Raw genomic sequence first — 12,334 nt, forward strand, 5'->3', positions numbered from 1 at the left:
CGGAGCCACCCGCCACCATCTTAGCGGCTGCAGCTGACGCTGGGGGTGCCGGGGAACGCGGTGCCCCCCCCACCCCGGGCAGAGCCGAACCGAGCCCGGGCAGGGCCATGGCGGAGGTGCCGGCCCCCAGCTCCCCGCCGGGAACGGCTTCCGGGCCCCCGCCTCCTCCCGCCGGGGCCGGGCTGAGGGAGGAGGAGGAGGAAGAGGAGGAGAGGAGGGGGCTGTGGGCGCTTCCTGCCGCCGCCCCCACCGGGGCAGAGCGGAGCGGGAGCTGAGCCCGGCCCGGCCCAGCCGAGCGGCGCTTCCCTGGGGCCAGCGGAACTTCCCGGGGGGCCGCGGACAGCGCCGTTTGTTACCGGTGTCTCGGGGCTCAGCTCGGATCTTGGGGCACTTTCGGTGGGGACCCCGGGGCGGAGCCGCCCTCGCCCAGCCTGCGGTGGCCGGGAGGGGCCGGTGCCAGCAGCGCCGCCGGTCCCCGGGGATGGGCTCCGCCGGGGCGCCCGCCGCTTAGCCCGGCTCTGCTCGGCACGGCCCGGCCCGGCCCGGCCCGGGGCACAGCGGGGCCGCGCAGCATGGCCGCGGAGCTCAGCGCCGAGGAGGAGCAGGTAGGTCCCCGCCGGGCTGGGGCTCGGGCCCGGGCCGGGCAGGACCCCGTGCGCTGCTCCCGTGCCCGGTGTTTTTTTCCCAGTGGGGCGGTTCTCCCTAAGGAAAACCCCATCTACAAAGCCCCCACCCCTCTCCGGACATCCCCGCACAGCACCCCCAGTCGCTCAGGGCTCCCCTCACACCCAAAGGCCTGCGCAGGGCCCTTGCCGGGGCACGCAGGGCGCTGGGGTCCCGCACCCCCGGTAGCGGGGAGCCCCCCCCCGCCGGTGGGGCCGGGGGGCAGCCTGGAGCGGGGCTGCGTGTGCACGCGCTTCCCACGCCCCAGGCCTCCCGTGACGTCCCGGCTTCCTCCGCCGGCCCTTGCGTCACCGCGGGAGGATGTTGCTCGGCTCCACGGAGCCAAGCGGGGAGCATGGGATGGAGACGGCAGCGCCCGGCTCCCCCCCTCCTCTGTGTGCCCCCATCACCAGCGGTGCCCACTGTGAGCTCTGCACCCGCACCCCGAGCCCGCTGGACCGGGATGCGGAGGCTTCCCCGAAGCCAGGCTCCCCTCAGGTGGTCGCATCAGCCACCTTGAGGCTGCAGTGCAAAGGGGAAAGGGACCAGGTGGTCGCTTTTGGGTTGGGTTGGTTGCTTTTCTCCTTTAAAACATCCATCTTGTCCATAGGGGGGTTCCCCAAACCCCCATTGCCCCCCTCAGCCACAGCTGGATGAGTCCATCCTGCAGCCCATGCTTGGGAAACGCAGCACTCCCAGGCTTTCTCCTCCACCACACCTCCCTCTTATCAGCACCGCTCCCAGAGCCTACCTCCAGGGTAATCGAACCTGCAGGAGGTGGGGGTGTTTGTGCCCCGTGTCCCTGGGGGTGCCCTTGATTTGTGTTCTGCATTGCAGAGAGGGCAAAGCTTCCAGCAGACATGGCTCTGGAAGCCCCTGCTGTGGCAGGGAGGATCGGTTTGGTTTGGTTTGCATTGAGAGCTGGTGTCCGGAGTGTTTGGTTTGTGTAGGAATAGTGGATGAAGAAGATGAAGGGGTATTTGCAATAAGGGCTCCAGGTCTGGATCATCAGGCTGGGGTGGGGGAAGGCTGCCCCTGGTGCTGGCCTCTGTGTCTTGGAAGCTAAAATAGTGTCAGTTTCTTTCTTGTCATGGGTAAGTGCTGGCTGGGGATGGGCCATCCCCTTCCTGCCACCTTCTTGTCGTCCTTGGGATCATGGGGATTTCCTCTGCTTGCTCCATTCTCCCCCATTACCAACAGCAAGCCTGGGGTGAATTCACCACTCTCCTCTCCCTGCCAGCCTTGGGTTGTGTCCTGCTCTATAGGATCTCCGCAGTTCCCAGCCTATCCCAGAGGGACCAAGCGGGTGTTCCTCGGGGGGTTTTAGCCCATCTGCCATGTTACAGGAGTTATTCCTCCCCCGGTACTGAAGGAGGAGGGTGGGTTTGAAGAGCCCCATGTTCCATAGCAGTGGCTTTGTCACCACCCTGCCCTGGCGCAGCGGGGACGCGGATGACGCCAGCGCTCCATAGAGCAGCATTGTTCAAAGCGCCCGGCCGCGGGCCGTGTCACCCCTGCTTCCTGCTGCCACCCCCGAGCCAGACCCTGTGCTCGGCTCCACACCTCTCAGAATCCATATGGGATGGGGACACAAACGATGGTGGGAGCCAGTGGAGCTGGTGTTGGTGCTCGGCTGGCTAACGCTCGCCTGCTGTTGAGTGTCGGCACTGGTAAGCTCGGGATGTTGTTTTGTTCCTGGAGAAAGCTGGAATTCATGGCTGCCAAACCAGCGCTTGTTTTTGCGGAGCTCCCTCCTTGCAAACAACCCGACATCCCTTGAATTGGATACTGGAAGTGGGATTGCGTGCAGCGTGGTGGGTTGGATGCTGAGGAAGGAGACACTGAATCACACAGCGCATCCTCTTGCCGCTGCCACTGAGCCCCTCGGGGCATCCTTCCCATCATCTCAGGGTGTCTTTCCCATCTCCAGCTGTGGTGTTGGCTCTGGTGTTGGTCTGAGGGCAGAGGGAATGTGCCTGGCATCCCTGTGCCATGCTGGGGAGGGAGGATCTCTGCTGTTGGTTTGGGTTTGCATCTGTAGCCCAGCTTTTGGGCAGGTGGGGGACTCCCTGGCAAAGCTGGGGATCCATTCTTCATCTTCGCTTATGGATAGGATATATACATATACATATACATATACATACACATGATGTGTGTGTTGTGTTAAGGCTGAAGGTGGTTTCTGTATAGATCCCTTTATTTTCCTATCCCACTTCAACAGAGGGGAAATGGTCGGAAATCTGGTCCGTAAAAGAGCTGATTTCGTTTTGTCAAAGCAGAGGCTGCTGGAGATGGAGCCATGAAGATAAAGGTGCCCCATCAGTGCAGCTCCCAGGAATGGCTCCTGCCAGGCACTGGCTGGGAGGGGTTGTTGGATGCTCTGTCTCCTTGGTGCCCCACTTTACCCAGTCCCCTGTCCCCCACTACTGCAGAGAAGTGGGGACCAATCCCACTGGCAAAGGGAGGGCTGAGAGCCAGGCTATGGAGATTCTCTTTCAGGTTGCTCCTGGCTGGTGCTTGCCCAGACTCTGATACAAGTTAGGGAGCTCCTGGCTGCGATGTGCCGGGGGTCTGGGCTGTTCCTTAGCAACTTCCCACAGCCGGATGAGCCTGTATCCCTTTGGAACCGGTCTGTTCCGATGCTGGGAATGCAATCCCTCGGATGAGCCGGGCTCCTTTGGCTCATGTCATGAGTGGGGCTCGCTGCCCCCGCCAGCCTTGCTCCGCCGATAAACCCCAGCCCTCGGCTTCCTCCGGTCGGAAGTCATTAATGCCGAGAGCTTTTCTGGCTCAATGGCTCCAGTAACTCCGTGCCTGACATCCAACACTGCCGCCTGCCTGCGCCCGGAGCCAGCCTTCGATGCTCGCTGTCCCTCCTCCTCCTCCCCTTGTGCCTGTCATGGCATCCTCTGCTCTCGTGAGGATGGAACCCCTCCACTTTGGGGGGTGCCTGGATGGGAGCGGGGTGTTCCGGGGACTCCCTCCATCCTGCCTGCATCCTTTGAGGGGTACATGATCCCCCTCAGGTCTCCTGTTCAGCGCAGGGGCTCAATACGCAGCACAAAGGGAAGATGCTTCCATTAGCACAGAAGGTTCAGAAACCCCGAGCCCACCTTGCAAATGCTGCATTCCAGATTAATACATTTTAGGGTTATTTTGCTGGCATTTGGGGCTTGGAGGCCTGCTGGGAGGTTGAAGATTCATTTTGTGACTTTGCTCCATCAGTGCTGGGGTTGGAAAAGTTTCTGTCTTGGTATCTCCTGATTTGGGGTGCTTGGGGAGGGAAGGGTGCTTGTGCAGGATGGCCCTAGTGTATTACGGGGCTGTGGGGAGCAGCAGAAGCACCCTAGGACTGTGCACTGAGCCCTTCTCGCCTGGTCTCCTATGGCCATGTGAAACTGGCCTTACTGGGTGAGCTGGTCTGTGTCCTGAGCATGTCAAAGCACCAGCCCTTGTTACCCACCTTCACATGGCCACGGTTGCTGCCCCACAGCAGAGCTGCAGCCCTGGGGGCCATTGTTGGGTGATGGATTCCCTCTGCGCTGGGGCTGCTGTGTCTGAACAGGAGTTTGCTGCCTGTAAAACCCTCCTTCCGCTCCCCCTCTCCCTCCCATGAGTCTCCCCCAGCCCCGTGCCTGTTTTCCCAATGCCAGCACCCTCCCACTGGCTCCCTTCGCCACGCTGGCATTGCTCCATCTCCATCTTCCTTTCCCAGTACTTGCTGTAGAGCTCCCAGCTTCACCCAGAGGAGCTGCTGAGTTTGCTGAGCCATGCTCACCCCCTGCCCATGCACTGAGGACCGTGTAGCTCACACCGTGCCCAGGGATGCTCCCGGGGCACTGCTCCCCATCCCGCTGCACACCCCTCGTCTCTCCTGCAGGCAACCAAGCAGTTCCTGGAGGAGATCAACAAGTGGACGGGCCAGTACAATGTGTCCCCGCTCTCCTGGAACGTGGCCGTCAAGTTCCTCATGGCCCGCAAGTTTGACGTCCTGCGGGCCATCGAGCTCTTCCACTCCTACCGGGTAAGCGGGGAGGGCTTCAGCTCTGCGAGGGATCTCTAATCCCAGGGATGTCCCTCCCCTTAGGATCCCAGACTGGTTTGGGTTGAAGGGACCTTAAAGCTCCTCCAGCTCCAACTCCTGCCACGGGCAGGGACACCTTCCACTAGAGCAGCTTGCTCCAAGCCCCTGTGTCCAACCTGGCCTTGAGCACTGCCAGGGATGGGGCAGCCACAGCTTCTCTGGGCACCCTGTGCCAGCGCCTCAGCACCCTCACAGGGAAGAGCTTCTGCCTAAGAGCTCATCTCAGTCTCCTCTCTGGCAGGTTAAAGCCATTGCCCTTGTCCTGTCCCTACAGTCCCTGATGAAGAGTTCCTCTCCAGCATCCTTGTAGCCCCCTTCAGACACTGGCAGCTGCTCTGAGGTCTCCACACAGACTCTCTTCTCCAGGCTGAACAGCCCCAGCTTCCTCAGCCTGGCCCCTAGTTTTCTCAGTCTGTTTTTGTCTTCTTCTTTCCACTCCCTTATGAGTTTTATCTGGCTTGAAAAATCCTATTCCAGCCATGGCGATCACTATGGAGATCTTGGTGACCCTGATCCCCTCCACTGAGAACAGTGTGTGTGATGCTGCAGAGCATCTCCCCATAGATAAAAGATATATACGCACACCTAATACCTTTCCCATCCTGGTTTTGCTTATGCTTGAAAATGGGGCCATGGAGCAGAGGCTTCCCCTGGGGGGGCGGGTGCCCCATAGGGATGTGAAGGTGGGTCACACCGGCTCCCTGCCCGCAGGAGACGCGGCTGAAGGAGGGCATCGTGAAGCTGAAGCCGCACGAGGAGCCGCTGCGCTCGGAGCTGCTCAGTGGCAAGTTCACCATCCTGGTAGGTTGGGGTCCCCCCTCCCCGAGTTACCCTCTGGTACCGGCGGTAGCCTGACCCTGTTCCCTCTCCAGAGCGTGCGGGACCCCTCGGGAGCCTCCATCGCCCTCTTCACAGCCAAGCTGCATCACCCCAGCAAGAGCGTGCAGCACGTGGTGCTCCAGGCGCTCTTCTACCTGCTGGACCGAGCGGTGGAGAGGTGAGCCTGCGGGTTGCACGTCCCGGGGGTGAGGGGAGGTGCTGCTGCTTGCTGAGGGCTTGGTGAAACCCCTCCAAAAGGCTTCGCTGGGAAGAGATGTGCCACCTTTCCCATGAACATGAATTCCTGCGTCCATGGGCCTCTGCGTTTCGCATCTATAGTTAGGGGAGAGAAGGGCTCACAGCGTCCTGTGTCTTCCCCTGGGTTGAAGTCAAGCCAGGCATCCCCATGGGGGCGTTGAGCAGGGGAACAAAGCCCCCGCCAGCCCTGCAGCAGGCTCTTTCCAGCCTTTCCCTGCCCACGTCCAGGCTCCAGTTCAGCAGAGCCCCTGGTTCCTGCAGGCTTTGGCTGGGGAGCAGCAGCCCCACCACGGGTAATGTGAGCCCTGCCAGAAATACAATGCCAGGATGTCCCATTTATCCTGCTGGGCTCTTTCTGTTTTTGAACATACTCATCACGGGTGGTGTGCCTGAGACAGGCTTAAGGCACAAGCCAAGGCTTAAATAAGGGTTCTAGGAAGAGGTGGTGGAGCAGCTGGGAAATGCAGAAGTGAGGCTGGGTCCTGGAAGCACAAAGGGGATTTTTTGGAGTCAGCAAGTGGAGGGCAGGGCTAGAACTGCTCGTGCAGGAGCCGAGCCGTTGGATGTGATGGGGTTGATGTTGGTCTTTGCCCTCTCTCAGCTTCGAAACGCAGAGGAATGGGCTGGTGTTCATCTACGACATGGCAGGCTCGCAGTACACCAACTTTGAGCTGGACCTCAGCAAGAAGATCCTCAACCTGCTCAAGGTAATGGTGAGGGTTGACCTGGTGTCTGGGGATGGCTTTGCTCAATGAGTACATGAAGTGCTGTGGGTTTGGTGTGGATTTCCACCCTGGACCATGCTGACCATGTCTCGGCCGAGGAGCACCAACCCCATAGGGCTCAGGAAGGCGCTGGGAGCCAGACCCAGCCATGCTGCAGTATCCCATGGCTGGGAGGGCTCAGCTGTCCCGGCTGGAATTCCTCCCGCAGCTGCTGGCAGCACTGTTGGGAAAACAGATGCAAATTATTCTCCAGTCGTGCTGGCATTTGGTGCCTCCTCCCTTCGCTGGAAGGAAGAAATAACAGCAAATACTGGCCAGGGTGTGCGCTCTGAGCAAACCCTGGCTCCCCTGCAGAGCCAATCCCTTATCCTGCCTAATTCCATGGAAATCATTTGATTTCCTATGGGAAAAAGATGTGCTTCAGATGTGGCATTGCTGCTTTGGGGTCTCTTTGGTATCACCTCTGCTGGGACGTGCCCCCACACGCTGTCAGAGCATGGAGAGGGGCTGGTTCCTACCCCACAGCGTGGCTCTGACCCCCTCCTGCCTGCAGGGAGCCTTCCCGGCCCGGCTCAAGAAGGTTTTCATCGTGGGAGCACCCATGTGGTTCCGTGTGCCCTACTCCATCATCAGCCTGCTGCTCAAGGAGAAGCTGCGGGAGCGGGTGAGCTTGGGGACCCCCAGCACGGGACCCTTGGGGAGGGCTGGGGCTGGTTTCCTTTTGGGACAGGATGGCGTAAGCACCCTGTGCCCCTCGGCTCCATCCGCTGAGCTCAAATCCATGGGAAACAGAGGCTCCCTCGGCCTCCTCTGTAGGAGCCAACCTGCTTTGGTGTTTTCAGCAAGTAGCTTTGGAAGTTGCCTTTGGTTTCTTTCCTTGTGGGGAGGCTGCCAGCAGCAGCAAGTGGAGGCAATGGTAAAGGATTAAAGGGAAAGGAAACCTCTGCTGAGCACACAGGAGAAAGGGAACTTTCAATACCTGTGCTCAGACCCTACCTGGCAAAGGCAAACCCACCTGAACCAGCATCCTCAGCATCAACGGTGCTGATAGAGCCCAGCTCCAGGCTGATACCTCCCTGGGCGGGACTTTGCCCCTCTGCTTTGGGTAGGAGCTCAGAAATGTGGAGCTGGGTGTCCATGTGGACTCCCACCCTGGGAACGTGAGGTGGGGACAGCCCTTGTCCCCCCACTGATGTCCTCTCAGGTCCCCTTCCAAGGCAGAGGAGGAAGGGGGAAGACCCCAATGCTGATTGGGGTCCATGGGAACTGGTCCAGGCTGTTGTGATCTCTGTCCCCTTCCCCAGCAAACCCTCTCCATCCTTCTTGGAGTCACCCCTGTGCTTCCCTCTCTGCCCGCAGGTGCAGATGGTGAAGATGTCGGAGCTGAAGGAGCACCTGCCCCGGGAATGCCTCCCCGAGTACCTGGGGGGGTCCCTCAGACTGGACCCTCTGAGCTGGAACTGCCGGTTCCTGCCGCAGCAGAACGGGCACCCCGACCCCCTGGACGAGCTCATCCTGGTGCCGCTGGCGGCCCCCAAAGACAACGGCTCCGTCCACGTCCCCGGGCCCAAGTCTGTGACGCTGCAGGAGCTGCTGGACCACGTCAGCCACAAGCAGAAACGCGGCATCTATGAAGAGTACGAAGACATTCGGCGCAGGAGCCCCGCGGGCACCTTTGTGTGCTCTTTGTGAGTTGGGGGCAAGCAGCCCATTGGGGGGACCCCTCTCTTGCAGCAGAACACTGGGACCCTCTCCCTCTGCTCCCGCTGCCTCTTTGAGGTGCGCTGCTCTGTGTTAGCCATGGAGAGCCCCAGCCTAGCGACGCTGCGAGCCCGTTTTGTGGCTGTTGCAGCCACAGGGGGACAGCAGGGACAAGGACGTGGCTGGGACTCTGCTTCCCGAGGCTTTGGCCAGCTGATGGCAGCAGAGCCCAGGCTACAGGCACTGAAGGCTTGTGTGGAGGGAGAGGTGTTCCCTTTCCTTCCCTGCCTAGAAAGCATCCCTACTTCCCTCTCCTCTCCCCTGCCTCCCAGGGCACCCTACAACCAGGAGAAGAACCGGTACGGGGACGTGCCCTGCCTGGACCAAACCCGAGTCAAGCTGGCGAAGCCATACAGCCACCCAGAGGTGAGCCGGTGGGGATGGGAATTTGGGGTCCCCCCATCCTGGCTGTCCCCCCATCCCGGCCATGGAGCTCCAGGGGGCTCATGCTGCGCATGCTTTTGTCCCTGCAGCTGACTGACTACATCAACGCGAGCTTCATGGATGGCTACAAGCAGAGGAACGCTTACATTGGGACTCAGGGTACGGCGCAAGCCACCAAGGGGTCATTTTGCTCCTGATGCATGAATGGGCTTCACCTCCCTGCCCAGCATCAGTCACCAGCCACAGTGGGGAACATCCCGGGAGCAGGGCACTGCCCAGCAAGTCCCCTTCTCTCTGGGTGGATTTGGCCCTCTCTGGGTCCCATCTGCCCAGGGATGAAGCAGCAGGGAGCAGAGAAGGGGGGATCAGGGCTGAGCCATAGGGATTTGGTGCTGGAGCAGGGGGCAGTCGCTTGCAGCTCCAGGCAGGGTTGGTGGATCCACACTGGGGTTGTCCCCATGAGAAAGGGCTCTGGTTGGGGGCAAGGGGCTACTGGGCAAAGAGGCTTGATGCGTGTGGTGTCCCTGCAGGGCCTCTGGAAAATACCTATGGTGACTTCTGGCGCATGGTGTGGGAGCAGAATGTCCTGGTGATCGTGATGACGACACGGTGAGTGCACATGGGGGGCACAGTTCAGGTTTCCTTGGCAAAAGGAGCATTTCTGATGCTGGATGGGTAGCGCTGCACTCCCTGCAGTGACCCTGCAGCCGTGGTGCCAGCCAGAGCCCTGCAGGGTGGGGGCATCACATCAGGAATAGGCCATTCAGCCCATGTGGGGACCAAAGGGGGGTGGCATGGAACATGTCCCTAAGTAAGGCGAGGAGGACTTCACCAGCTTATCCTTGTGCTGCTCCCAGGCTGGAGGAGGGAGGCAGGAGGAAGTGTGGGCAGTACTGGCCCCTGGAGAAGGACACAAAAGTGTGCTTTGGGGCGCTGACCATCACCAACCTGGGCGTGGAGAACCTCAGCCACTACAAGAAAACCATCCTGGAGATCCACAGCTCAGAGGTGCGTGGCTGCAGCAGCCTGGCAGGGGGACACCGGGAGTCCTCCATGGCCAGGGGAGAGGGTGTAACCCCACTGCTTGCCCCCAGACCAGGGAGCGGCGGCTCGTGTCCCACTTCCAGTACCTGAGCTGGCCGGATTACGGCGTCCCCTCCTCTGCTGCCACCCTCATTGACTTCCTGGGGGCTGTGAAGCAGCAGCAGCGGGTGGCAGTCAGTGCCCTGGGACCTCGCTTCAAGGGTCACCCGGGAGGACCCCCAGTCGTGGTGCACTGCAGTGCTGGCATCGGCAGGACAGGTAATGGGGTAGCGGGGATGAGGATTTGGTGGCCCCAGGAGAATCGCAGAATCCCAGCCTGGTTTGTGTTGAAAGGGACCTTAAAGCTCAACCAGCTCCAAATCCCTGCCACAGGCAGGGACACCTTCCACTAGAGCAGCTTGCTCCAAGCCCCTGTGTCCAACCTGGCCTTGAACACTGCCAGGGATGGGGCAGCCACAGCTCCTCTGGGCACCCAGTGCCAGCGCCTCAGCACCCTCCCAGGGAAGAGCTTCTGCCTAAGAGCTCATCTCAGTCTCCCCTCTGGCAGGTTAAAGCCATTCCCCTTGGCCTGTCCCTACATCCCTTGTCCCAAGCCCCTCTCCGGGTTTCCTGGAGCCCCTTTAGGCACTGGAGCTGCTCTCAGGTCTCCCCTTAAGGAGCCTCCTCTTGTCCAGGCTGACCCAGCCCAGCATTCTTGGGCACTAGTTGCTGGCTTCTGATGCCCATGGCATCACATAGGAAGGTGCTGGGTGTGCTGATGGCCACCACTGCCCCTCTCTGATTCTCCCAAGAGGCTGCAATGTCTCTTTGGTGGCTGACACCATCCCCGTTGCCATCCCCAGGTACCTTCTGTGCGCTGGACATTTGCCTGTCGCAGCTGCAGGACGTGGGCACGCTCAACATCTACCAGACGGTGCTGCGAATGCGGACCCAGCGCGCCTTCAGCATCCAGACCCCCGAGCAGTATTACTTCTGTTACACGGCCATCCTGGAGCACGCCCAGCGCGAGGGGCTCCTGCTCGCCAACCACAGCCGGCCCGCCCCGGACAAGAGCTCACCGGGACACTGAGACCCACAGGACCCAGGGCTGCCAGAGCCGCCTCTGCGCCCACCGGGACGCAGCAGTGTGCAGGCAGCTGCCCACCAGCAGCAGGCACTGCCCATCCGTGACCATTAGCACTGCTGTCAAACTGTGCCTTATCAACCCAAGCGGTGGCTGTCGCTCACTGGGGGCAGAGGATGGCGCGGGAAGAGGCTCTCGCTCCTCCCCACGGTGTTTGTGTTGGGTGGGTGGTTGGCTGGTTGCTTGGGGAGGTGGTTTTTCTTCTCTTCGAGTTGTGTTCTTCTTTTGTTTGATATATTGTTTTGGTGGGACCATCTAAAATGTATCTAAGAGGGGCTTTGTAAAGCCCTAGGAAATGTATTTCCAGTCCTGCCCCTGCTGGGGGCTTAGGAAGAGGCACCTACTTCAGTCTTACCTGCCACTACGTCTGTGTGTCTGTATGTATGTGTGTATATAATATATCCACGCTGTGCCCGTCCCCGGCTATTATATAGATACATATATACAAGCACCCGTTCTCACAGCTCCCGTGGGGCCCTCCTGTCCTGCCCTCTCCCCGCTGTGATCCCTGGAGCGGTGAGTTTGGGCCTGGCTCTATCTTGTCTTCCTTTGTTTCCCCCTTTCCTGCCTCCCCTGCTCCCCACGGGCAGCGCTGGGACCTGGTACCCCATGGGGTTGCTCGACAGCATCCCCTGCTTCCCTTCTCTCGTCTTCCCCATCCTCACCTCCCGCTGGGAGACTGTGCTCCTGGGAGGAGGGTCTGGAGGCCATTGGCTGTGGGTTGGCTCACCGGCGTCCCGTGCCCCTTGGGGCGTCACTAGGTACGAGGTGATGGGGACAGAGAGAGGGATGCATGGGGACCGACCGGCTCTCCAGGTTGCCGGCAGTGGGAACCCAGCCCTGTGGTGAGTCACGGGCTGGAAAAGCGCTGAGCACAAAGAGCCTGAGCCCTGGAGAGGTGACAACCGAGGGCCGGGGAGCTGGGGCCTCAGCGCCTGCACCTTGGGCCTTTATACTGTAATAAGCTCTTTGAATGTGTATATTCTTATTTTTTTATAATCGGGGGGGGGGGCGGGGGTTGGGGTTTTGTTTGGTTGTTTTTTGTTTTTTGTTTTTTTTATTTAACATTAACTTGATCCAAGCCAGAGCCAGAAGTTATTTGTAAATGTTCCTGTTTTGCTCTCATTCAGAGAAATGTTTTTGTTATTGTTACTTTTTGGGTTTGGTTTTGATTTGATTTGTATCGACCTATAAATATACTACCAGTGACCAGGCCTTTTGGCTCTTGTGGAGTCAGTCTAGGGCAGGAGAGGAGAGGGAGGGGAGTGGAGGGCTTTGTGGTTCCCAAAATCAAGCTGGTCCCATCCCTGGGGACACACAGCCCTGCCACAGCCTCATAGCACTTTGGGGAACATGGGGTGGGATTTGCATGGGGCTGGAGGGCTCAGGCCCTGGTCCTGGGTGAGGCCCCATGGGAGATAAGCAGGCTGCAGGCAGTGTCCTTGGGCAGGCAGGATAAGGGCAGGAGGGAAG

General features: G+C 60.1%; 1 protein-coding gene across 2 annotated transcripts; it reads left to right on the forward strand.

Annotated features, from left to right (window-relative positions):
- The first annotated feature begins 231 nt into the window (after window positions 1–231).
- PTPN9 (protein tyrosine phosphatase non-receptor type 9) lies at window positions 232–12,076 on the forward strand. Of its 2 annotated transcripts, none has more exons than XM_061447275.1 (13): window positions 232–605; window positions 4,544–4,687; window positions 5,459–5,548; window positions 5,620–5,744; window positions 6,426–6,531; window positions 7,103–7,213; window positions 7,909–8,237; window positions 8,583–8,676; window positions 8,784–8,853; window positions 9,225–9,303; window positions 9,552–9,702; window positions 9,789–9,996; window positions 10,581–12,076. In XM_061447275.1, the coding sequence occupies exons 1-13, from the start codon at window positions 573–575 to the stop codon at window positions 10,805–10,807; spliced, it is 1,767 nt and encodes a 588-aa protein (XP_061303259.1). In that variant the 5' UTR covers window positions 232–572; the 3' UTR covers window positions 10,808–12,076. The 2 variants fall into 2 exon arrangements, with proteins under 2 accessions (XP_061303259.1, XP_061303260.1); XM_061447276.1 differs by lacking the exon at window positions 232–605 and adding an exon at window positions 1,873–2,333.
- Window positions 12,077–12,334: the final 258 nt, after the last annotated feature.

Source organism: Pezoporus flaviventris, unplaced genomic scaffold (assembly GCF_033815535.1).
Source record: "Pezoporus flaviventris isolate CSIRO_AGI_PZ_B2104156 unplaced genomic scaffold, CSIRO_AGI_Pfla_v1 ptg000006l, whole genome shotgun sequence".
In the NCBI taxonomy this organism is placed as follows: domain Eukaryota; kingdom Metazoa; phylum Chordata; class Aves; order Psittaciformes; family Psittacidae; genus Pezoporus; species Pezoporus flaviventris.